Source organism: Medicago truncatula, chromosome 4 (genome assembly GCF_003473485.1).
Source record: "Medicago truncatula cultivar Jemalong A17 chromosome 4, MtrunA17r5.0-ANR, whole genome shotgun sequence".
NCBI lineage: Eukaryota > Viridiplantae > Streptophyta > Magnoliopsida > Fabales > Fabaceae > Medicago > Medicago truncatula.
The window spans coordinates 53,412,181-53,438,243 of record NC_053045.1 but is presented as its reverse complement, the minus strand read 5'-3'; the positions used below and the strand labels follow the sequence as shown (position 1 = coordinate 53,438,243).

General features: G+C 33.2%; 5 protein-coding genes across 13 annotated transcripts; 4 read left to right on the top strand and 1 right to left on the bottom strand.

Moving 5' to 3' along the window:
- On the top strand, positions 1–3,424 carry LOC25493869 (sarcolemmal membrane-associated protein). 5 transcript variants are annotated; one of them, XR_003011137.2, is made up of 7 exons: positions 8–211; positions 308–383; positions 466–1,054; positions 1,781–1,913; positions 2,072–2,239; positions 2,345–2,454; positions 3,110–3,424. XR_003011137.2 is itself a non-coding variant. In XM_024781463.2 (6 exons), the coding sequence occupies exons 2-6, from the start codon at positions 320–322 to the stop codon at positions 3,116–3,118; spliced, it is 963 nt and encodes a 320-aa protein (XP_024637231.1). In that variant the 5' UTR covers positions 1–211; positions 308–319; the 3' UTR covers positions 3,119–3,424. The 5 variants fall into 5 exon arrangements, 4 of the variants coding, with proteins under 4 accessions (XP_024637231.1, XP_013457963.2, XP_024637230.1 ...); XM_024781463.2 differs by lacking the exon at positions 2,345–2,454 and having other exon boundaries at positions 1–211; XM_013602509.3 differs by having other exon boundaries at positions 313–383; positions 2,345–3,424.
- Positions 3,425–5,457: 2,033 nt separating this feature from the next.
- LOC25493867 (SNAP25 homologous protein SNAP33) lies at positions 5,458–7,934 on the top strand. Its single transcript, XM_013602507.3, has 6 exons — positions 5,458–5,723; positions 5,994–6,549; positions 6,899–6,992; positions 7,082–7,212; positions 7,506–7,603; positions 7,710–7,934. The coding sequence occupies exons 2-6, from the start codon at positions 6,070–6,072 to the stop codon at positions 7,807–7,809; spliced, it is 903 nt and encodes a 300-aa protein (XP_013457961.1). The 5' UTR covers positions 5,458–5,723; positions 5,994–6,069; the 3' UTR covers positions 7,810–7,934.
- A 118-nt stretch (positions 7,935–8,052) lies between these two features.
- Positions 8,053–12,305, bottom strand: LOC25493866 (heparanase-like protein 1). 3 transcript variants are annotated; one of them, XM_013602503.3, is made up of 11 exons: positions 12,037–12,305; positions 11,281–11,559; positions 11,025–11,061; positions 10,728–10,911; positions 10,296–10,444; positions 9,978–10,211; positions 9,692–9,881; positions 9,450–9,575; positions 9,202–9,304; positions 8,664–8,981; positions 8,053–8,474 (listed from the first exon to the last, which is right to left on the bottom strand). In XM_013602503.3, exons 2-11 carry the CDS (start codon positions 11,488–11,490, stop codon positions 8,331–8,333), a joined length of 1,695 nt encoding a protein of 564 aa, XP_013457957.1. In that variant the 5' UTR covers positions 11,491–11,559; positions 12,037–12,305; the 3' UTR covers positions 8,053–8,330. The 3 variants fall into 3 exon arrangements, with proteins under 3 accessions (XP_013457957.1, XP_039688906.1, XP_013457959.1); XM_039832972.1 differs by lacking the exon at positions 12,037–12,305 and having other exon boundaries at positions 10,728–10,904; positions 11,281–11,384; XM_013602505.3 differs by having other exon boundaries at positions 8,457–8,981; positions 12,037–12,303.
- Positions 12,306–13,147: 842 nt separating this feature from the next.
- On the top strand, positions 13,148–25,103 carry LOC25493863 (F-box/kelch-repeat protein At3g23880). Of its 2 annotated transcripts, XM_039833531.1 has the most exons (2): positions 13,148–13,186; positions 23,860–25,103. In XM_039833531.1, exon 2 carries the CDS (start codon positions 24,225–24,227, stop codon positions 24,822–24,824), a length of 600 nt encoding a protein of 199 aa, XP_039689465.1. In that variant the 5' UTR covers positions 13,148–13,186; positions 23,860–24,224; the 3' UTR covers positions 24,825–25,103. The 2 variants fall into 2 exon arrangements, with proteins under 2 accessions (XP_039689465.1, XP_039689464.1); XM_039833530.1 differs by lacking the exon at positions 13,148–13,186 and having other exon boundaries at positions 23,651–25,103.
- LOC25493864 (F-box/kelch-repeat protein At3g06240) lies at positions 17,737–20,446 on the top strand. 2 transcript variants are annotated; one of them, XM_024781024.2, is made up of 2 exons: positions 17,737–19,000; positions 20,112–20,446. In XM_024781024.2, the coding sequence occupies exon 1, from the start codon at positions 17,894–17,896 to the stop codon at positions 18,971–18,973; it is 1,080 nt and encodes a 359-aa protein (XP_024636792.1). In that variant the 5' UTR covers positions 17,737–17,893; the 3' UTR covers positions 18,974–19,000; positions 20,112–20,446. The 2 variants fall into 2 exon arrangements, with proteins under 2 accessions (XP_024636792.1, XP_013457955.1); XM_013602501.3 differs by lacking the exon at positions 20,112–20,446 and adding an exon at positions 19,491–20,029 and having other exon boundaries at positions 17,740–19,000.
- Positions 25,104–26,063: the final 960 nt, after the last annotated feature.

Here is a 26,063-nt window from a genome sequence, read left to right as displayed (position 1 = left end):
TATCATCATCGTATTTTCAAAATCTCTGAATCATCGGTAGTATTCATATTTTTTACTCAGAATTTCCATTTTGCTAGTTTGAACAAAGTGTTCCCACAAATTAGTATTATCTGGAAATCAACATCACAAAGGTTTCGAATTTGCTTGCATAAATGTCACAAGTGATACCTTAATTGCAGAGGAAATTGGAACAATATTCAGAGACAGAGAGGTAACCCTTTTGCTTCATTGCATTATCAATTAATCATTACTAGCTTTCATATAATTTGGAATTCAATCTTATTTATGACATTCATACATATACTAGAAAAGTGCTCATATGGAAGATAAGAAATACATCCAAAACTTGGAAAAAGAGCTGCTGAATTGTTCTCAAGAAATAGGTATTTTGTTATGAATTTGATTGCTTAGTCACAGAAATAGGTGCTCTTTAATAGGCATAATTTGATTTCAATTTTTATACAGATTATCTTCAGGATCAACTTAGTACAAAAAACACAGAAGTGAACTATCTAGAAGAGCGTGTTCGTGTTCTTGAATTGAAATTTAAAGAGACTGAAGATTTACGAAAACAAGTTTTCAGCTTAAGGGAGGAGCTGAAAATATCCAATTCAGAGCAGTTTACCTTGATTCAGGAACTAGAGACTAAAGAAGTGGAATTAGAGCAGTCAGGTTTGTCTATAGAGAGACTGGATGAATCATTTTCGTCAATGGCATTAGAGTCTCAGTTTGAAGTCGAGAGTATGAAGCTCGAAATGATGGCCTTGGAACAGAATTTATTCGAGGCCAAGAAGATTCAGGATGAAACTCTAGAAGAAAATAGTAGAATGAGTAGATTGATTGACGAGTTACAGGATGCATTGCAAGATGCACATAAAACCATCATCTCTCTGAATGAAGAAAATAAAATAATTAAAGAGAAGCTTGACACTGCCAACATGAGTAGTATATTATTTTCTCAAAAGGTTGAAGAATGGCTGGAAAACAAGGATAGACCGCAAATCAAGGATCAGTTTCCTGTGAGCAAAGAAAGGAGCAAAGCATATGACACAAGGTACAAATTTTGAAGTTTTGTAATATACTAATGTGTATGACGAGTTATACGCGAAATTTGTCCAGTTATTTTAATTAGGTTTCGTTGTGGTCGCCTATTTACTCTTGCATTTAATTTGGCTTGATCTTCTATTTGATAGATAAGAGAGTGGAATTGTCACTTCTTCTATTTCAAATGAATAAAATGGAAATAGGGTTTCTCAATTTACTTTTCATAGTGTTTTTCATATTAAATTTCCATTTTTACATAATGTCTGGTACTGTAAGTGTTTTTTTATTTTATTTTTAAGAACTGGTACTGTAAGTGTTAACTGTTAGTTTTTAAGTGTTTATGAAGAAGCTAAGTGAGAGAGCTTCTGAAAATAATGAAGGTTCAACTTATGAGAGAAGTCATTAGTTAAAGTACTCATGGCTTTTGAAAATCGTTTTGATTTTACTTTTCTGTAAGTACTTGTGGAAAACTTTATCCAAACTAGCTTTAAATATGGCTATACGGATAGTTATGTATGGAAAAGACTTGATTACTGTCTTTTTCACTAAACGTTGGTGATAATGGTGGTACCTCATTGTTTCCATATGGACAGTTATGTATGGAAAGACTTGATTGCCGTCTTCTTCACTAAATGTTAGTGATAATGGTGGTACCTCATTGTTTTCATTTTGTGTTCACAATTTGAGGTATACTTTCATTAACCTTTCTAGTGATCATTTCGTAATATTTCCACAGAATTTATGGAGAAATATTGGGTCCACTCCTTGGTATTTTGGCAATGAAATTAGATCCAGCATCAGAATTAAAAGGGAAGATAGAGATGTCCTGTCAGATCCAAGAATATGAGTTTCTTGTGGAGAAACTCAAGGTACGACTATTGATTTAAGCTTAATCATTGAAGTCTCTTTGTGAGTTTGTTAAACACATAAGATAACAAGTTTTTTTTGACGTAATTGCATGATTAAAGTAATTCTTTTGCTATTGGAGATATATGTATATATATAATTTTTTAACTTCCTTTACTAGGAAGAATTAAGAGTGGAAAAGTTGAGGGCAAAAGAAGAAGCAGAGGACTTAGTTCAGGAAATGGCAGAGCTGAGATACCAACTTACAGGTCTGCTAGAAGAAGAACGTAAGCGCCGTGCTTGCATTGAACATGTGTCCTTGCAAAGAATTGCTGAGTTAGAGGCTCGGGTATGAATTTAGAAGTTACACATATCATTTTTCCTCTTTCTTATCCATTATAGGCTATTCAAAGTTGTAACGTTTTTTTTCCTTTTTCCTATTTTTTTATTGAAGCTTCAACGAGAGCATAAAAACCCATGACTTCTGTCAGATATCCCTTTGAAACATAGAGGCTGTCATTGGTCTAAGTCTTTCTGAATTGGCTTAAAGAATGGATCTTCAAGGTTTGTGTCAATGTATCTCTAAAGCTACAATCTCAACATAAAAATAGCTTGCTAACTAGAAACCACCGGTGTCTACAAAGTGGAATGATCGAACTCACAATTCTTGTTAGATTGAGTTCAAAGTCCAGCATATAATTCTTATCTCGTGTTTTTCTCAGCCATGTGGTTTAGATCAGTGACCTTTGTGGCTTTGACCCGGTTCTCTTGTATTCTATAGGGTGAGTGTAGTGGTTCTGGGTCCTTATAGCTGCATACTACGCAGTACTTGTGAGTTTATCTTTCTCCTCTATTAAAATAACTCCTCTCTAGTCTGACCATGCTCTGCCGCAAATTCCGGCTTTCTGCTGAGGCTCTGACCAGGAACAAGTCGAGGAGCAGAACTTCTAACATCTAATTTTATGGAGAAAAGAAAATAACGGAAGTTTGTAACAATGGCCAGAACATAGTACCATGATGATGCATTAGGTTCCTTCCCTCTGTTTCAGTTGTTAAAAAATTGGAGTTTGCCCCATCTTTAATTCAAAAGTGCTGAAATTTTCTTCATTGCCGGTTTCTAGAACATATGTGTACTATCAATCTTGCACTTTCCTTTATGACTCTTGTGAAGTGTTTCACAAATCCAATTCCACTAATTTGAACTGCTATTCTTTGGCAGGGGTTGTAGTTTGCAAATGCATCCATAGAAAGAAAATTGATATATTCTGGACAGTGTTTTTTCTTGTTCCTTGGTGTCAGCTTCTATTGAAGCCAAAAGAAGCGAACTGCATAACAGATCATTGCATGACACCAATTCCACCTTTCACCATCACCACTTTTGTATGACATCCTCAACCACCTCTTGACACTCTATTGTTGTTGTTCTTGTTGTTGTTTGACGCCCTCCGTCTCAAGGGCTAAAATATATGTTAAGTCCAAACAAATTTTGAAAGGATGCCTTTTAAATTAATTGAAATAATTATTATGATGATTATATTTGAAATTTATCTTTGGAGTTGTTTGATTCTTTATCAATTCCTATATGTTTGTGTTTGAGTGAGGGCTACAACATATGTTAAGTCCAAACAAATTTTGAAAGGATGCCTTTTAAATTAATTGAAATAATTATTATGATGATTATATTTGAAATTTATCTTTGGAGTTGTTTGATTCTTTATCAATTCCTATATGTTGAAATTGATTATCATATTTTAAAACTCTTTTAATTAATGTTTCCATACACACATGTATTTGAGCTTTGCCACCCGTTACGGTCATATCCATCTCAAAGGATTACTCTTTGCAATTGATCAAAAGAGAATATCTGATTCGCGCCAAAAAAAGAAGAAAAATACACGCATATAGATTTTTGTCTTTTTTTTAGGGAGAAAACCTATCACATCTAATTTTAAATCAAGTGGGCAATACAAGTAGGTATTGTGGAAAATAACTGAGAACAAGAACTAGAAACAGATGATAAGGAATCATATGTATAAAAAAATACTAATAATTGAAGTCAAGGAAATAAGTCATTTGCTACTTGTTCATGATTGAGCGGTTTTTGGATCCCAGTGTGTTTTTGTTTTACAAAATTTCCACCGTCTTCTGTTGATCGGTTGTATTATGTTAAGAAAAAAGCAGCAATTAGTATATTTATAAAGGTTAAAAGAAAAAGAAAAAAAAACATAATTATTGAAAATAAAAACATATTTAAATCAAAAGGAGTTTAGGATATAAAAGGTTGATGAGATTTTAATCCCAAAGTTGTTGATTTTGATCACATGATTGAGGAGGTTATATGTAACATAAATTTTAATCAATCTCAACCTCGACATTGTTGATTCTTTTAGACTATATAAATAGGTGGATTTTAGGGTGAGGGTTCAATTAAGTACCTCGTCGATGGACTATGAATAAAATAACGTTAGATTTAATTAACGTTTAGATTTTGTTGAAAATTAAAAATGAGAACAAGTTTACCTTGCTACACACAATCACGTTCCTTTCCTTTTCTCTTCCCCATCCGGTTCCTTTCTAACCAAAACTTCTGCACAAGATGTTATTTTAACCAAGACACACTACAACATAATGTTTTAAGCATTAACTAAAGGTGTGCAATGGAAATATGGATTTGAAATAATGCGACTGTTCCATATGTTTCTTCTCACCATGTTTGGTTAAGCAAATGTGAGTTACAATTTGTTGTAAGTAAACACCCCTCTCAACAAAATTGATTCACAATCCACATTGATTTCATTCAAATTCAATGCATAATGATTTGATAATTTAAAAAATAAACTTTTATCTTCATAATTTCAATGAGAATAATAAAGCATGAAGGATTTTTAAATCGTAAATAAATCAAAACCTCTCTCAACAACTTCAGACATTCCCTCATTCTCTTCATTATAATCTTAAAGTTGGAAGGATGCACAACCAATGAACTCCCAAATAATTATACGAAGAAGGGAGATGGGTTTATGTAAATGCGGTCACTGATGAATGGGAAAAGGGGAGCAGAAGATGGGAGAGAACAGACAAAAAGATCTAGTGCAGATAGCCTATAATAGAATATATGCGCTTGATTGATCTAATGGCTCTCAATTATTGTTAATAGTGGTTCACCGGTAAGAGACTTAATTGAACCCTCACTCTAGAATTCACCATATAAATATATACTTTTTTTTTTTGAGCAAATATAAATATATATACTTGAATGGAAGATTTGTGTGTTTTTGAAGAAGATAAAATTTAGAGATTTATGGACTGAATTTTTTCTTTTCAATTCTATCGTAATAAGGTGAACATATATATCGGATGAAAACATTACATGGCAGCAAAAAGATATTCTCTTAACGACTAAAGTATTTGAAATTATTTTTTTGAATTATTAAATTTGTATTTTTTATTGAAAGAGAATAAAAGTTTTTGTGAGTATTTTTGGTAAAAAAAATAAAATCATAGCAGTGAATATCCATCCTATGACAGACAGAGCACATCTGAAAAGGTCCCACCGAAGTCCCAACCCCACTAGATCAGATCCATTAAACTCAACTCAACGGCTAAATTCAGAAACAGAAAGAACGCCCCCTATAGTAATAAATAAATAATCGAAACGAAAAAAGAAGAGCGCGTCAATCACCAAAAACACGTTCACTCCAAGTTCTTCTTTCTTCTTCGCAAACTGCGTTTTCTTTGCAGTTTCCCAATCGAACTTTTGTTGACTGACGCCATTTTCCAATTGTCTTTGTTCTTATTCTAATTCCTCCCTCTTCTCCGAGGACTTCTTCCAGGTACAACTTTCAATTTTTATTATTTTCCCCTTAATTCCATCATATTCTTCTGTTGATTTTATACCCTCTTCTTGATGCAACTTTTGTACCCTTTTTTTTGTGTTTCTTTACTCTTACTGTATTAACGTTTTTATTTATTCTTTCTACCCTAGTTTATCTGATTTGCCCTTTTTAGTCAACACCACTATTAATTGATGCTTTTCTCATAAGTTGATTAAGATTAAGAATATTCATGTTTGGGTCTCAATAGATCTTGCTTCAATATTACAGGGAGTAAATTCAGGATTTGTTGAGAACTTTACGTTTCATCTGCATTTCACTCAATTCTGCAATAACAGAGACGACAATGTTCAATTCAAAGAATTCCCCTGTCAAAGTTGGTCCCGTCAATGATGTTAAATCCTGGTCGAATCCGTTTGATTCTGATGATGAGGAAAATGATAGCAGAAAGACGAGTTCATCGAAGAAGACGTCGTCTTCAGAACGAGCACTAGTTACCTTAGAAGTGAACACCAACCCGTTTGATGATGTTGATGACGGTAAGAAAACTCCATCATCAACGTATGCTCATCGATCAGCAGACCGTAACAGGTATAAGAATCATTTCCGTGATTCTGGCGGAGTAGAGAATCAATCCATGCAGGAGTTGGAGAATTATGCTGTTTACAAGGCTGAGGAGACTACCAAATCGGTACACAATTGTTTGAAGATAGCAGAGAACATAAGAGAGGATGCTGCCAAGACATTGGTCACCCTTCATCACCAGGGTGAGCAAATTACTAGGAGTCACCATGTCGCCACCGACATTGATCGAGATTTAAGTCGGGTATAATCTTCTTAATATACATTTGTTCGGGTGCTTTTATATAGTGCTTTCTTCATGTTGTTTTGCCTTTTTGGAAAAATTTATGTTGATTTTCATAGAACTTGTGTGATGAAACCCGTTCAAATTGGTATCGTGGACTAAGTGTCAGTTTTGATAAACTTCTCCACAAGCACTTATGGAAAAAGAAATATCAAAAAGAATCTTGCAAGCCTATGAGTATTTTTAAAAAAATAGTTTTTCTTATTAGTTGAAATTAGCTTTTGCATTTCTATAAACTTATTTTGTTAGAGAAGCTCCAAGCTGTTCCGAAAATTTACTAAATTTTGACTGTCTTATTACCTGCTTCCAGGGAGAAAAGCTTTTGGGAAGCCTTGGTGGCCTCTTCTCCAAAACATGGAAACCAAAGAAGACACGTACAATAACAGGCCCTGTTATTTTTGGAGGTTAATATTTTCTCTCCATATCTTTTCTTTTCTAATTATTTTGTGTTGTATCATTATCATAGGTATAATGTGCTTCATGTTATATGTAGATGATGCGGTCAGAAGAAAGGGAAACCACTTGGAACAGAGAGAGAAGTTGGGATTGACTTCTGCATCCGAAGGGCAGTCCAGGCTGCGAACTCCACCTCAGGAACCAACAGATGCACTTACAAAAGTTGAGGTTCGTATCAACTCAGTGAAAGATTAAACTGTTCTATAAATTAAGCCTGCTGAACTTGATAAAGCTTTAGTTTCTTTCTGATATAAATCCATTTAATCTTTGTTGGTTACTTTCCATTATACTACTATACTTTCAACTCTATTGATCAGATCACTAGTTTGCATCATCAGTTTTATTCACAGCCATTAATAATGTTGCAAACTCTTCATTTTCATTTGTGATTTTCTTCTTTACCTTGCACAATATTAGTGTTAATATAGAATTCAGATGCTAAATAAAGTGTCCTGAAACAGTTTGAAAAGGGTAAGCAAGATGATGCACTGTCAAATTTAAGTGATCTATTGGGAGAGCTAAAAGACATGGCTGTTGACATGGGATCAGAAATTGAGAGGTTAGTCAATTGTATTCTATTTACTGTTTAATCTTAAACAAATAACAAAGTGATGGTCGATTTGGCATCTGTATCAACCCATAATTTATTTTGGTAAATGTTGCAGGCATAACAAAGCCTTGGGTCATTTAGATGATGATGTGGATGAGTTGAATTTCCGAGTGAAAGGCGCTAATCAGCGTGCTCGTCGTCTAATGGGAAAATAAGACTGATTTTCAACTTTTAATCATTGTTTTTCCATACTGTAATGGATACATCATTTGGGTTAAAGACCATCTTTAGTTTTTACACTTACTGAATTTGCCCTAGATTAAATTCACCTTTTGTGCAATGTCGCTGCTCCATTCAAACTTCTTTATGTCTTGTGATAAATTGACCATAATAACTAACAACAAACGACAGTGGAAAGAAAATCTCTTTATATAGAATTTTTAATTTATCATTGTAGAATCAAACCGTTCACAGTAATGACTAACAAACCTGTAGTGATAAATCCTAAGGTTTTGTTTGGGAGGAAAAGGCAAGAGATGACTTTGACGATAAAGGGACGGGGAATGGGAATTGGAAGGGAGAGTAGTTTACTACCTTGTTTAATAGCTTGCAGAGTTTTATTTTTCTTCATTGGGCTAAAATCCTCCAATAAGTGGGAACTGTAAATGCATCAAGGGAGGACTTTGGAGGATTTTGAATAAACTTACCAATCATTTTCCTCCCTTTATAATATTCTCTAAACAAAGAAGATATTACTCATAAGTATGAGTATATTATTCCATGCTTCTATTGAAAAACACTGTTCTACACAAACCCGGGGATTCTCCTCCCTTTTCGTCCTTGCTCCCATATAACGCCCAACTGTTCTGAAGGCATTTTGCTGTGAAGAAAAAATAGAGCTACTACGTAAAATTTCAATGAGTTTACAATTCCAAATTCCTAATATTCTACAAGATTCAAAAAACATTTCTTGTTACAATTTACTGTTTCCAAAACAAGTTGGAGCATCAAGGTTGGGGTATACAATAAATGCAATGGATAAAGGATCTACGTGTATCGAAGAATATACATTATTGAGTACTGGATCCAATTTAGGAATTTCTCCATCATCTGTTAACTTTAGCGGACTACCATTCAGCAACATGGTTTTGCTATTTAGGTCATTATCTTCTGGTGTTAAGTGGTACTCCTCCCTGAATGTGACATCTGATAGTTTTGTTCCAACCCAAGAAAATGCCTTCTTGAGTTGATTAATGAATGAATTATCCATGTGGGTGTTGCTTTTTGCATCTTCATTTTCTCCATTACTCACATGCACGCTGTCATGAACATTGAGTATGAACTTAGTCTGATTGCTTAAGTTGATTAGCAGTAATGTTACTCCATCCTGCAGAGTGAAAGAAATTAAGAATGGTTATAGGAATGCTCCAATGTGTTGAGCTAAAATTCAATTTGCTAACTGTCAAAAGCTTTTGTGCACATACATGTAATGTAATGATTCTTATATGATAAAATTTGTATGCCAAATGTCAGTGTGCAGTGTTGTTCTATATGATTTTGTATCAGCTGAAGTTTTATAAATTTACATGTCAAATTAGCATACTTACTCTGCCTTTTGAACAATGGGCGTAAGTTCGTAAAAATGGTGAAAAAACATCACTAGAAGCTGCAAGAACACCTTTCCCCATAAGTTTATGCCACAAAAGTGCACTGCTCAAAATCAAATCCAAAACATAGGATTAGATATATTAAATAATTGGCCATACATATTATAATTCTTAAACAATTTGGAAAAACAGATATATATTACTGTTTTCTCCTTCATTGTACATTTTTTTTTTCAATTTACACTTGCCTGTAGTAGTCAGGATTGGGAGTGAAAGTGGTGACATTAAGAAGGCCATAGTTTCCTCCAATTAAGGTCTGCCTGCAATAGACCTTAGTGTTGTATCTGGATGCTAATCCAAGTTGATCTAAGTACCTACAATTAATTTAAATTTCAGAATTTCTAATTTCTCTTTTACAAAATAAAGCATAATCATTAATTTAGCACAAAAAAAAGAACACAAAATGGTGGAAGGAATTTCCAAACATTACCAAAAGCTATCCACAAATGTGTTAGAAACATCACGACCACCACTGTTGAATGCCCCGCCGGCTTCTCCAACCCAAGCAGCCGACCAAGGACCATGTGTTTGAATGGTTTCTGAAAGATTGCTAAAAATTGATTCTACCTTACTTAAGTGCGCTGGATCTAGAATCTTATTTTCAAGATGTGCATCATTACCTAAACAAAAACAAATCATTTAAACCTCTAGTAATATTCTAACAAATATGTTGAATGTCATCTATTAATGACTACAGCAGAAAGAACCATGCAAACCTGGTCCCAAATTGTATACATGATGAGTGATCACATCGACAACGCCTGTGCCTGAAACCTCAAGAAGCTTATCAAACCATTCCTTTTGATAGAAACCTCCTGGTGCTATAAGTGATGGTTTGAACTTGGTGTACTTGTATAGTTTGTTTAAATTTTGTTTAAGCTTGATCAAGTCTTTCCCGTATTGTGCAGCATCAACACTTGCACCAATGCCTTGACCACTCAACTCATTACCTATATGGCATCATGCAAAGAATAAGTTTCCAATGAAATAGAGTTGACATAACATAACAAATAGCTTTTCTTGTGTTGTCTTACCAAACTCCCATGAATCAATTTCGTATTCTTTTGAAATAGTGTAATTTATAAAATCATAAGCATTTGTAGGGTCCCAGTCTCCTCCCCAAACCTTACGACTAATTTGGTGCCTCCCACGGAGTGCATTCAAGCCAAAAGTCACCATGGCCCTGCAAGTGATAAATTCTAAGTTCTAGCATAAAAGTGATTTTTCTTTTGTAGCAGAAACAAATTCATTTGGTTCTTACCAGGCTACAGAAAAGTGACAGCAAGTGATATTTTTACTTTTTAGCAAATAAATCTTGTGACTTTTTGTCACAGACTTGCAATACCCTCCTACATAAGAGAACCTAATTTAACTTTTCAAACTCTTACTTTGGCTAGAAGCAAAAAGAGGAGATAGTTGATGAAAAAGAACAAGAATCTAATCTAATGAATACAATTCTGACTCACCCTGTATTTTTGAAAAAATGATTCAGCTCATCCCACCTTTTCATGTGTAAACATCCCTTTGAAAATCCAAACAATCCACCCTTCATCTTTTGAAAATTTTGGCAAGGGGACTTCAAACTTCCTACCTCATACAGCACTTGGTCTTGCAATGAACCTCCAACTCTTATCCTCAAAGGCCTGAGAGCTATCAAGTAACCATTATAGAAAGAATAACATCAGACTTAAAATAAATATTCCAAGATTGATACTACTAGTAAAAATGCATTGCTGTTGTAGGTTATGGATATACATACATACCTTGTATTACCTTTGCAAGGATAGGATTAGACAAGTCCTGAAAAGCCATTCCACATTGAGTTATCAGTAATACTGCTTCAAAGCTTTCTATAGTTCAAAATGAGAGAATGCATGTGCAAGGGATATATACAGTATAGGGGTCTAAGTCTAACACAACACAAGTGATTGGTGTGCAGTGTATGTGAGTGATGTAAACTTCAAAATGCCGAGTTTGATTCTTACTGATAAAAAAAAATACGAGGACCTAAATACTAACCAAATTGAGAACAGATGAAGAGCCCCAGGGGCAATAATTGTAGTCACACTTTTCTTGAGGCCACCAATCAATAGTAGCGCAAATGAAGTTATCATCATTTTCAGCAATTCCTTGAACTCCGTTTACTTCGATGGAACCATGTTCAATATCTTGAGTTGAAATCAAACGAAGAGATGCCAGAAAGAGAAACAAGGCTAGGTGGAATCCCATCAATTAGTAGTAGATCAACTGCAACTGCAAGAGCATCCAAGCCCAACTCAATTCATCCAATTTAATTTACTGCAATAAAAAAGATAAGATAAGGAGTGAATGATTCATAATTGCAAATTGCAATTTATAAAGAGATCCTTTGAAGCTAAATATATTTGCAGGTGTCTGTATCTTAGCTTTGACACTACATAACATTGAGCATTAAACATAAGAAATGATCAAATTGAAGGCTGTTTAAAAAGCATAAACATAAGTTGCATTAACTTAGAGTTCAATTTTGATACATCATCAATGTAAAATGTTTTACACTACCAACAAATCACAACCAATCATATTTATGACTTTAGAGATAGTTATGTTAAAGTCAAACGTTTTTAATGATCTAAGGATCATCGATAATTGACGGTGTTAAAAAAAAATTATACATGAATTTTACATGCCATAAAATACAATGGGAAACCTTAATGCTAAATCTTGAGCTATAAGCTAAACCACATGAAGAGCACCCAGATGAAGAAAAAAAAACAAGAAAACATAAAAACCAACCTCAATAATATTCCTCAATGTTAGAACAGGTAAGAGGCATAAGGCGCCAATAACAATTAATAGTGTTATTAACGTAAGAGCAAAAAAAAATATAGAGAAGTTTGTTTGCGTTGGAGTGACCCATTGGAAAGGTTTTACGATTGTGAAGCAACCACAATGAGAAGGAAAGGATCGAAGGAAAGGACAATGTTGTTTGTTGTGATTGTGGTAGTTGAATGATTAAGATGGGATAAACCTGTCTCGGATAGGTTTGTTTCTTCACGTAGACAACAACAACAACTCACGTTGATTTGATTCAGCTTAGATTATTTTTCTTTCTTTCTTTCTTGCCTCCAAATTAACCTTTCAAATATTAGGTGTCCTTTTGTTAGAGTAGTTGAACAATATACATCATTTTGTGAAAAAGTCTATAATTACTCAAATAGCGGATCTTTCCAATCAAAACCAACTGTCGATTCTGTCTTTTTTTTTTTCTTTTCTTTTTCTTTCCTTTCATTAAACATTTACTTTTTAATTGGATGTAAATTATTTTTTTTAGACATAATAATAAAGTAACATATGGAGATTCGCGAATTGGGTAGTTGAACTAATTTAAGTTAAAAGTTAAGGGGTTGGAGGTTTTGGTTCAAATTTGAATGAAAATGTTCTTAATAGTTTAACTCAGTTGGTAGGTAAAATGTATAATATATGCAGGTTTAGGGTTCAAACTTCGGTCACAACAACAACAACAAAAACAGATGAAAATATCCAAGAAAAAAATCATTTTTTTTAATCCATATAGTATACATGATTTTTACTAATAAAACAAATACATAAGTTAAATTCATGGACTTAAGAGACACAACATTGTTATGCATGACCCTTTGAATTTTAGGTAGAAGGTTAATGACCTCTTGTGCTAGAAAGCCAAAAGTTTCAAATGTAAATGGTATAAAAAGAAATTGATTGTCAGAACACGCTTTCTTATGTTTGACCACTTTCCTTGACTTAGCTTTTAGGGTTGCATGTCCTACCGCAAAAGTTTCGGGCCCTAATCCCACAAGTGGTGAAGCATCAACCAAGTCCATTTATGCATGCTTTCCTCCTACCTGTACACCATAACATCTTCATCGATACTCCCACCGCCCGAATATATCAAAAAGGACATCCAAACATATTCATGTATATATCTAAAGTCAGGAAGCTTCTTACAGTGAACGACTTGTTCCCCAAAAGAAAATCATGAGCGTTTGTTGCTTGCAAATACCCTAAAATTGTTTTTTGTCTTATGGTCATGTCAAACTCAATTTTCATATCTTAAACACTTTTAGTTAAAATGGCACTTGTCAAAATAGATAAATCCATCTAAAAAATTAGAGAGTTTTATATTTATCGACATTTTTATTTTATTTTATAAATAATGTTATAATTAGGATAAGATATAATATATCCTTTATTGTGTAACAATGCTATTATAATAGTTTTAGCCCATTTGGATTGGTTTGGTGGAAGTTTGCTCTTCCTTCATGTTTGATAGTGTCAATTTAGACGAGTTAATTTGATTTCTTGAAAAGAAAAAAAAATATATATATTCCACTTGAATCAGAATTTTTTTCTTTTACAAAATCAAACCCTCGTGCCACTATATCTTGTGTTGTTCAAAATAAGGGCATACCTTACCCAAACATAACCTGCAAAAACAATTGATGAATCGCGTTTGGATCCGAACCCTAATTCAACATTAAGACGCATGAATGGAGACGACGACACTGCCGCATATGCCTAATGAATTGATGATCCAAATCCTACTAAGGTTACCAGTTAAGTCTCTCATACGTTTCAAATCCGTTTGTAAGTCTTGGTTTTCTCTCGTCTCCGATACCCACTTTGCATATTCACATTTCAACTTTCCGCCACAACACACCCTCGTTGGTAGAGTTTTATTCATATCAACTTCAGCTCGTAAATCTCGATCTATAGATTTAGATTTAGAAGCATCGCCGCTGGATGATGATGATTCAAGCCTTTATCTATGGAATCCATTCATTAGAGTTCACAAAGAAATACCTTTGTCTCCTTTTGGTTCTAATTTAGATACAGATTATTTCTATGGTTTTGGGTATGATCAGTCAACAAATGATTATTTGGTGGTTTCAATGTAAGTTGATCCATCACACTTGGAGTTTTTCTCGTTGAGAGCTAATGCATGGAAAGAAATTCAGGGTGCTCACTTCCCATATGTGAATGGATCTGAATATGAGCCCAAAGCAGGGTTGTTCTTTAATGGTTGGCTTTTCATATTGGTTTGCAAAAGGATGTTATTATTGCTGTTGATTTAATCGAAATGAAACTTTTTTATATGCATTTGCCAGATGAGTTTAACCGTGAACCTACCGATTGTGGTTTGTGGGTATTTGGAGAATTTCTCAGTTTTTGAGCTATGCATTATGATAATATTAATATTTCAGTTGAAATATGGGTGATGAAAGAATATAAAGTGCATTCGTCTTGGACAAAGACTCGTGTTCTTCCTTTTGATGGTATATTCCTTCTCTATCCCTTTCCCCTTTATGCTCTACAAAAAGCGGTGATATTATTGGAACAGATGAGATTACTAGATTGGTGAAGTATAATGATGAAGGACAGTTGTTAAGACGTCTCTCCTACTATAGAGATCCACTTGGATCTCAAGTGGCCGTGTATACAGAGTCTCTCCTTTCACTTTCTGGTGACAATGAGCAAGCTTAAGAAGATGACACAAACAAGAAGAAGAATGAGGTTCCTTCACCTTTTCTTGATATTTATAATGATATTGTATAATGTACTTTGGGTGGCTGCATTTGTAGACTAATGCATGTTTGACTGCATTTGTAACATGAGCCAATATGCCACATGAGCTGATCGAACATGTCATGCAATGTCTATTGGTTAACAATTTGTAATATGCTTATTGAAATATTGACAACTCTGTTTGTGTGATTCACTGTTATTCTTGCATGTGTAACTTGATTGAGTTCTGATGTATGTTGTGTTCACTACATGAGCTGATCCAATAGTCATGAGTTTATGCATGTTGATTGAGTTCAAAATCACAATTTCAGGTATTTGCAATTCATTAAAAAATTTATCATAGCCAAATATGTAATAGAAGGAAAAAGAACGTTGTGTTCTCTAGTTTCGGTCAACTAACTTTGGTTGTTGCCTTTATTCTGCTTCAAACCAGAAAAAGAACTAATTATTAATGATCTACTCATGAACAATTAAATGAATTGTTAATACTTTAGATCATACGAAACATCAAAACCTAATCACCTCATGAAGCTAAATAGTGCTGCAATTGCAACTTAAGAGTTTTCAAAGAACCGGGTTTAAGAAAAAGCAAATGCAGTTTGCAAGGTGATAAGCTTCCTAGGAGGGTGTTAATTGTTAAACTGTTAGCTGTAGGCTTAAAGCAAAGAAGCTTTTTATTGGAGTTTGATTAGATTTGTGGTATATCTTCTTTTGAAGTGGAAATTTCTTTGGCCTCCTAAGAACTAGCATACTGTTTTTGCCATTGTTGCATCAAAAGTAGTTTCTTTTCCCTGCATGTTCAAATCCAACTTGTTCAAATTCTGTGTAACTGGTTTGGTTGAAATTTTATTTCACAAATCATAATGCTTTTATAGATGTCCAAAAAGACTTAGATATGAATTTGACTTTACCTGTTTTCATTAGGGATGAGATGAGATAATGAAAGGAAATAAAAAATTACCCAAGCTGGCAGGTGGGAAATATTATATTGTGTTCATGAAAAGATTTTAAAGCTTTCCATTCTAACAACTCAGAAATAAAAACTGGTGCATTGAAGGCTTGTTTCTTATTATGTGTCTTGACTGGTTCTTTACCTAGCGAGTAAGTATGAAAAGAACAGAAGGGAAAACATGTACATATTTTACAGAGGAAAATGCTCCAAAGAAAACAACATAGAGAGGTTGATTGACCGACTAAGTTATACAATGTTATCAAAAATTTAGATGCATGTAAATATTGTGTGCATGTGAAATTTGAACAAGTAACTCGGTGAAATTGGGATGAAAATCGTAAGGAAGAGCTGGAAATTAATGAGGAAGAAGGTGAAGCAGATAGTGAAACAAGTGATGCGGTTCACAATAGCAGTGTTTTAGTCATTGCAGAGGTAGGAGTTGTGTCTCTTGAGCTTGCATACTTAAGTGTTTGCCCCTGTAAGCATATTTGAATCCAATCTGCTACATTATGAATATGATAATAATGGAGCAGATTTTCAACAACTTCAAACGTAGTACTTGTATATAGGTCAGTATTGTAAATTGATGCCAACTTAAAGCACTATTGATAGCTTGGATTTTGGAAACTGATTTAAGAACCAGCTTGTTTCTTGATTTAAAATGTGGTGGATTTCAAAAACATTGTTTCTTTAGCAACATTTCACAGTAGGGTCAATGTGTCATATAGATTCAACGTTTCATTAAGATGTTGATGGAGCATAGTTTCATTTGTTTATGAATGAAATCCAGTGATCTTGCATTTGCTAAAAAGCATTAGGAGCCACCGCAATTTATTTTAAGCGAGTGAATTTCCATTGCATTGTCCCATGAGCATAGCCTAATTCTTCAATTTGACATAGATATTACGGTGAATTTCTAGTCATTAGACTATTTAACAAAAAATATTCCATTGCATTGGAAGTTTGTTCATATCACTATTGCATGTAAAAAAAGTAACAATGTAATACTTTAATTAGTAGTTTTTTAAAAAAAAATACTGTAACAAACATAATCTTTATCCATCCATGAAATTAGTCATTGAACTAGCTCTCCTATTTCTAAAAACAACTAAAATATGGATATAATTCTCTCAATTTTTTCTCCTCATTTTTTTTCATGTGTTTTGATCTCAACCATTAAAATCTATTTTTTGCTTGACCAAAAAATAAATCTACTTCTTGCTTAATTCCTTTTCTCTCTCATTTTTATTAGATGGTGGAGATTTTAATGAAACCTTAATGTCACATGAGAAGATCCATACCTCTAAAATACTAACTTGGTGTAATTTCTCATGTGTTATGATCTCAACCATTAAATTCACTTTTTGTTAAATTATTTTCAATTGATAGTGGAGATTTCAATGAACCCTCGTGTTATATGGATTTAACGGATTTTACGGTAAAAAGATAAATTTTGAATTTAAAGGTTTTAAGTCTTGCTAGTGCTCTTGAAGGGTGCAATATTAGTGTTCTTTGAATTTTAATCTTAAATTTTTTCCCACATTAGACGGGAGGACCGCCCTTAAAAAATTTCCCACCTTAGACGCCGCCCTTTCACCCTAAATTCTAACTTGACAATATAATTGAATTGAATTATGCAGCTGTGTGATGAACAAACAGTAAACTATTATGTTAAAATATAACTTGACTTTTCAAAGGATTGACTATTGCAGTCCATGTATGAAAATTGAAAAGTACCGAGTGCTTAACATTGAACTTGTCAAGAGTACCAATTCTTCAATTGGTTCAAGTAAACGGCACCCCCAAAAAGAATTAAACAAAGAAAAAGTATTACAAGGACATTTTTTTTTTAATAAATATTAGAAGGACATTGTCTCGTAAGAATAGTTCCGTTGGTAGGATGACAATGCATACAAGGGTCGAGGTTCGAACCCGGACACCCCACTTATTCACCTTATAAAAATGAATTCTAGCCCCTCAAAAAGAAAAAAAAGATCTACATAAAACTTAAGAACAATCGTTAGCATCACCTTTAAACATAAAGTTCTATATTAATTAAATACTTTATATATCATCATCCTACAAATTATAAATCACAAGTGAACCAAAACGCAAGAGAAACAAGGAGAAAGACACATGGAGAACAACATCCAGCATATGCCTCATGAATTGATGATTCAAATTCTACTAAGGTTGCCGGTGAAGTCTCTTATACGTTTCAAATGTGTTTGTAAGTCTTGGTTTTCTATTATCTCTGATCCTCATTTTGCAAATTCACATTTTCAAATTACACAGACCAGTAGAATTGTACTCGTATCAAATCCAGATCTTGAAACTCGTTCTATAGATTTTGAGGCATATGATTCTGCTTCTGCTTCACTAAACCTTAGTTTTGTGGATCCCCAATCTCATTTTGATCTTGAAATTAAAGGTTCATGTAGAGGGTTTATATTTTTGCATGGTAATTCAACCTTCTATCTATGGAATCCATCCACTGGTGTTCAGAAACAAATACCTTTTTCTCCTAATTATTCTCAATATTTCTATTATCCCTATGGATTTGGGTATGATGAGTTAAGAGATGATTACTTGGTGGTTTCAGTCTACTATGTTACAACAGTAGATGAGGATGATGATTCACATTTGGAGTTTTTCTCATTGAGAGATAATACTTGGAGAGAACTTGAGGGTACTCACTTCCCTTATTTGAACGCTAATGAATTTGAACCTAGAGGAGGGTCCTTCCTTAATGGGGCTATTTATTGGTTGTCTTTTCGTCATGATTTATCGATGAGTGTTATTCTTGCCTTTGATTTAATGGAACGGAAACTTTTAGAGATGTCTTTGCCTGATGGTTTTGACCCTGGTCCTACATATTGTGATTTTTGGGTATTCGGAAAATTTCTCAGTCTTTGGGCTAAGAAGGAAGATACAGTTGAAATATGGGTTATGAAAGAATACAAAGTGCATTCGTCTTGGACTAAGACTTTTGTTCTTCCTATCGATGGCGTTCCAACTCGGTACTTTTCCCCATTGTGTTGTACAAAAAGCGGTGATATAATTGGAACAGATGGTCGTGGATTGGTGAAGTATGATGACAATGGACAGTTTCTAGAGCATCATTCCTATTGTAACAATCCAAGTAGATCGGGATTCTATGCGGCTATGTATACAGAGTCTCTGCTTTCACTCTCTAGCGACAATGATCAAGCTTAAGAAGATGGCACAGACAAGATGAATGAGGTTGTAAAATATTACCCTTCCCTATTTTCTTGAAATTTATAATTATGTTGTATTATGTACTCTTGGGTGGCTGCTTCATTTGTTGGGTAATAGGTAGTAATAGCCTGAACTGAGCTGATGTAGTAATCAATAAATATTACTAATATGTCATGAAATGTTTATTGATTAATTGTTTGTAATATGCTTCTTGGAAACTTTGACAACTCTGTTTGTGTGATTCACTTTTATTTATGCATGTGTAGTTGGATTGAGTTCTAATGTATGTTGTGATCACTGTTAGAAATTGTTTTATAATGTAATTTATTTTATGAATTTATGCATGTTGATCAAGATCAAGATCACAATGCACAACTTTTACTCAAGCACTTCATTAGAAATTTGATCATGGTCGTATATCATATACGTATTTGACAGAATAAGAAGGTTTTGTTCTCTAAATTTAGTGGACTCTATTAACTTTATCCCTTGCCATCTCTCAATTTCAAACCAGGAAAGCAAGGCAAGGCAAAATAGGGGGGATTCTTTTAAAACTGGTATACATTTATATCATACATTTGTATACTTGCTGTATAGAAACTGTGGCTTGTGCAATGAAAGCAAGGCAAAATAGTAGTGTGACGAGAGATTGAATGAAGAAACATAGTATGAAGGGTTCATTCTCATTGTGCACCTTATGTGGTAAAGACATTGCAAGAAGTCATCGAAAAGTTTTTCCAAAGAAGAGAATGCAACAATATAATATTTAAAATGGAGTTAGAAGACATTGTTGAATTTGCAGATGATGATGAGAAATGTTATAGTATTGTATGGTCCAAGAAAGAGTAATATGTTTAAAGTACATGTTGCATTCTTATGATGAAGTGTTATTCTCTCCTGTTTCTGTTATTCTCTCTTGTTAGGCTTTGAGCTTTTTAGCAATTAACCATCGTACTGATTGATTTACAATTCTTTATCAGAATTGTATTAGCAATTTCAGTTATAATCTCATTATACTGTTCTATTGAATATCAATTGAGGATTTCTTGCATTTCTCTACCTGCAAATCCTTACAGCTTCATATATATTTTGTTTGATTTGTGTTTTTTTTATACATATTCTGTGTATTGTGAAGTTATTTTGGCGTGTGATCCTCCTACACCAAGTTCAAACCTTCACCCATAGCACCTGGTGGATTATATCAAAAGGAATGGTTTGATAAGCTTATTCGGGTTTCAGGCTCAGGGGTTAACGACGTGCTGACTCATCGTATCTAATCTGTTACCAGGTTTACATAGTTCTTTCTAGGTTCTTTTATAGTCTTTCCTAGTGGATATTAACATGTTAGGACATTCCTAGTGATGAGCATCTTGAAGATAAAATTGTAGATAGCTTCCAGAAACCATTCAAAAACATTTGTAAATAGCTTTTAGTAATGTTTGGACATTCCTTTCATCATTTCATGTTCCATTTTTGTGTGTGCTGAATTGAGGAATGTATTTTGTTTAGTAAAAGAGAGAATCTTTGATATGAAATTAAAGATTCTCTGAAATTTAAGTTAAAAGTGTAAGTGTTTGTTTCGTGGTTACCAAAATTATTCCCAGGATTAACCTTTTCCCAGGAATAAAAAAAGTTGTGAACTTTATTCCAAGGAATGTTCAAAAAATATGTTTGGTTGATAATTTGAATTCCTGGGAATTATTTTTAAAATATATATATAATTATCAAAATACCCTTGTATCATATTTGGTAAAGGAGACGTGTCTTTAGTTTTCTCTATTATTTTAAATTATTACTATTCACATCAATGAACAATCTAACCCTGCAATTCATCAAAAAGAATCTAAACCAGTATATTTGAGAGTTTTATTTCATACATCAATTCATCTATGTTTTCTTTTATTGATGCAATCAAAATAATATGACTTGTCTCCATGAGCTTAGCTCTCATTTAGTAAGGGATAATGCACAATATGTGTAGGGGTCGGGGTTCGAACCCCGGACACCCACTTATTCATCTTTAAGGTGAATTTCTCTAGCCACTAGGCTACTTGACAAAAAACAAATAATATGACTTTTGTAATAATAGAAAAAACAATATGACATTTATTGTTCCAATAAAAGTGCACTGCCTACTAACATCCAATCGAAAAAAACAAATATTAAAAGTTGTATGATCTTTTTCCATGGCAAAATCAGTGCAGAGAAGAAATAAATTATGGATGGCATGTAAATTGGTATATAAACGTAGTGGATATGTAACCAAAGAAAACGTGGGTATATTGCGGTTTTAGGAGGGTAGAAATGGTCTTTCTAAACACAAAGGATGTTAATCGCCGGGAATAAATAAAACCCACCCTTTTTGCTGAGAAAACAATGCAGTATAGTGTAAAAAATATTGCTGGGAATAATTCATTCCTTGGAATATTTTTGTGTGCATGTCTACCAAACATGGGAATAAATAATTCCCATCTTAGATTCCTGGGAATTCAATTTGTAACCATGAAACATACGCCCCCCTAAGTACTTAGATCAACTTGGAATAGCATCCTTATGGCCTTCTTAATACCTCCACTTTCACTCCCAATCCTGATTATTCAATGTAAGTGTAAATTGAAAAATATAAAATGAAGGGGAAAACAATAATATATGTCTGTTTTTCGAAATTCTTACTTGTATACTTACCGATAAGATTCATTCTTCTATAAGTTTCATTGAGACAGCCAAAAAGAAATTATAAAGTAATGACCACCAAGATACACATAGTGATTTGATCTTTTGATCACCCATTTTTGGATAACTATTTTGGGGGGCTTCCGCCTTACACGCGGAAGATTGGGTTTCCTGAATCATGAGTCTTATATATTGTGTTACGATCGCCTCATGTTGATAAAAAGTCTGGAGAACAATTTAATTACACGCGGAAGATTGGATTGCCTGAATCACGAGTCTTATATATTGTGTTACGATCGCCTCATGTTGATAAAAAGTCTGGAGAATAATTTAAAATGGAAAACAAGAAGAAATATTTGGTTATAAAAACAGAAAAACATGAATTGCGAAAGAAGTTTTTTTCAGTTAAGACGCCGTGCGATTTAGAGGGCCTGAGACTTCTTATTAAGCCAAAAAGATTGTTGGCAAAATGCTCCTATCCCACCATGTCTGACCCTTTACCTTACCTTAAGAATAAGGAGGTATGCAGCGTGGAAAAGAATTAAAGAAGTGGGTAACTTTAAGAAGTAGTGGCAAAGCTCTTGATGATCAACGCTAGTGAACTGTGATTAGATGCTTTGTAAAACCGCACTTGTCGGTCACTTTATTGTTTTCATGTTATTTTCTGTAAGTGAGTCACTAAAGAGTATCATTGAAAGATATAATATATGAAATAATTGTCATCAATCAATGAGTTTAATTTTTTACATCTTCTAAATAAAAATAATCATAATATACTAGTTATAAAAATAAAATAAAAAACTTTCATTTTACATTCATTTTAAAAGGTGAAAAATTATTATTTATCAACTTTGTCTTATTTTTTGCATGTCATTTCATTGTTTTCACATTATTTTCTACAAATGAATCATGTTTGTTAATCAATCGACTTTTATAAGAGATCGACAAATAGATGATAGTGTTGTTGAAATTACTTAAGTGTTTGATAGGGTGAAGACATTTGGAAAATATTGTTTAATATTTAAAGATGATTTTGAGAAGAAAAATAAAATATGACTTTGTAAATTGTACATTCCTTTCCTTGGTTATACGATGAAGTGGTATTTTATCATAAGTGGATGGCGTGGATCCTAGTGAGTGGTTTTCAGGATGTCTCTCGATTCTTATGAATGGAAGAAACCCAGGTGATAAATTGAATATTTTTGTATAGAGTTTTATTTTCAGGTGTTTCGCACGGTATCTTTAATTTGTATTTTCTGAATATCGATCTCTGTTCGTCTAAGGATTTGGTTTTTAAATAATATTTGCACTTCAAAAAAAAAAAAAAGACCCGTAACACCTTTTTTATTTTTGATTTTAGCAGAGGGTTTGGGTGGTTTAATCCAAGAAGAGTTGGCGCGTAGATTTAAAGGAATCAAAATGGAAAATGGAGGATTGGTTATGTCTCATCTTCGATATGCATATGACTAATTTTTAAAAAAATTGAAATTCTATTTTTTGACAATTAAAATTGATATTTGATATGTTAATATCTATTATGTAATCTCGCAAATACCGATAACGAGGTATGTTTGCGGTGCAGTTTGTATTGGTTTGAATGTAAAAAGTCATCCGATCTAAAAATTATAAAATCGCATGATTAGTTCAATTTTATGATCAATATCATCAGAATATTCATGTTTTTTGATCTACAACGTTACATCTAAATTATTAATTAAATTTGTGATTGACTGAAATTGATCTTTTAATATGAATCAAACTAGTTCTAATAAGTGATAAATTTGAAGAAGATAAAATGGTAGTAGTAATAAATGCATATAAAAATTTGTAGAAGGTTTTTTTTGTTCAATATTTGTAGAGGGTTTTATATGTAGAGATTTTGTTGTTTTGGTTTATAAATAATCTAATAATTTGGAAAAGATGAAATATATTCTTTGACAATTCCACTTTTTTTTTTTTTTTACAAAACTAAACCTTCACCTCTAAGTCATGCCCACTATTTCATTTTCAACTTATAAAACAGAAATAGCGAGAGAGACATAACCTGCAAAAACAATTGATAAATCAACAAAACGCATGAATGGAGACGAAGAACGTGGATCTTCCTCATGAATTGATGATCCAAATCCTACTAAGGTTACCAGTGAAGTCTCTTATACGTTTCAAGTGCGTTTGTAAGTATTGGTTTTCTCTTATCTCTCGTGATTCACACTTTGCAAATTCACATTTTCAACTTTCCGCCGCAAAACACACTCGTAGAGTTTTATTCATATCAACTTCAGCTCGTCTAACCCGATCTATAGATGTAGATGCATCGGTTGACCATGATTCTGCTTCACTCAATCTTCATTTTCTGCTTCCCGAATCTTATTCTGATCTTCAAATTAAAGGTTCATGTAGAGGCTTTATACTTTTGCACTGTTCTTTAACTTTAAGCCTTTACCTTTGGAATCCATCCACTGGATTTCATAAAAAAATACCTTTGCCTCCTTTTGCTTCTCATTTAGATGATGGAATAGATTATTTCTATGGTTTTTGGTATGACCCATTAACAGATGATTATTTGGTTGTTTCAATGTCCGTTGATCCATCACACTTGGAGATTTTCTCATTGAGAGCTAATACATGGAAAGAAGAAATTCACTTTACTCAATTCTCTTGTGTGGGTGTATCTGAATTTGAGCCCAAACCAGGGTTGTTTTTTAATGGGGCTATTCATTGGTTTGCTTTTCATCTTGGTTTGCGATTGGATGTTATTATTTCCTTTGATTTAATCGAAAGGAAACTTTTTTATATTCATTTTCCAGATGAGTTTAACCGTGAACCTCACGATTGTGGTTTGTGGGTATTTGGAGAATTTTTCAGTTTTTGGGCTATGGATTATGATAATGATACAGTTGAAATATGGGTGATGAAAGAATATAAAGTGCGTTCGTCTTGGACAAAGACTCACGTTCTTCCTATTGATGGCATTCCCACTCAATACTTTTCCCCTTTATGCTCTACAAAAAGCGGTGATATTATTGGAACAGATGATCTTAATAGATTGGTGAAGTATAATGATGAAGGACAGTTGTTAGGACATCGCTCCTACTATGACAATCTACGTCAATGTCAAGTGGCCATGTATACAGAGTCTTTGCTGTCACTTCCTGGTGACAATGAGCAAGCTTAAGAAGATGACACAAACAAGAAGAAGAATGAGATTCCTTCACCTTTTTTTTTTTTTTTTTTTTTTTTTTTTTTTTTATATTTATAATGATATTTTATTTTGTACTTTGGGTGGATGCATTTGTAGGTTAATACGTGTTTGATTGTATTTGTAATGAGCTGATCGAACATGTCATGCAATGTTTATTGGTTAACAATTTGTAATATGCTTATTGGAAACATTGATATCTTTGTTTGTGTGATTCATTGTTATACTTATTCATGTATGTGTAACTTGTTTGAATGCTGATGTATGCTGTGTTCACTACATGAGCTGATCCAACAGTCCATGAGTTTATGCATGTTGATTGAGTTCAAAATCACAATTACACGTATTATGCTCAAAGCAATTCATTAAAAATTTGATCATAGCCAGATATGTAATTGAAGGAAAAAAAGCTTATAATCTCTAGTTTCGGTGAACTGACTTTGACTGTTGCCTATTTTCTGTTTCAAACCAAAAAAAGAACTAATTATTAATGATCTACACATGAAAAATTAAATGAATTGTTAATACTTTAGATCATAATAAACATCAAAACCTAATCACCCCCAGGAAGCTAAATAGTGCTGCAATTACAAGTTTTCAAAGAAAAGCGTTTAAGAAAAAGCAAATGCAGTTTGCAAGGTGATAAGCTTCCTAGGAGGGTGTTAATTGTTAAACTGTTAGCTGTAGGCTTAAAGCAAAGAAGCTTTTTATTGGAGTTTGATTAGATTTGTGGTATATCTTCTTTTGAAGTGGAAATTTCTTTGGCCTCCTAATAACTAGCATACTGTTTTTGCCATTGTTGCATCAAAAGTAGTTTCTTTTCCTTGCATGTTCAAATCCAACTCTTTCAAATTCTGTGTAACTGGTTTGGTTGAAATTTTATTTCATAAATCACAATGCTTTTATAGATGTCCAAAAAGAGTATATATATGACTTTGACTTGACCTGTTTTCATTAGGGATGAGATGAGATGAGATGGGAAATATTATATTGTGTTCGTGAAAAGATTTTAAAGCTTTTCCATTCTAATAACTCAGAAATAAAAACTTTAAGGTGCATTGAAGACTTGTTTCTTATTATGTGTCATGACTGGTTGTTTACTTAGTGAGTAAGTATGAAAAGGACACAAGGGAAAATATGTACATATTTTACAGAGGAAAATGCTTCAAAGAAAACAACTTAAACTTTTGGCATATTTGTTCACGAAATGGTTTC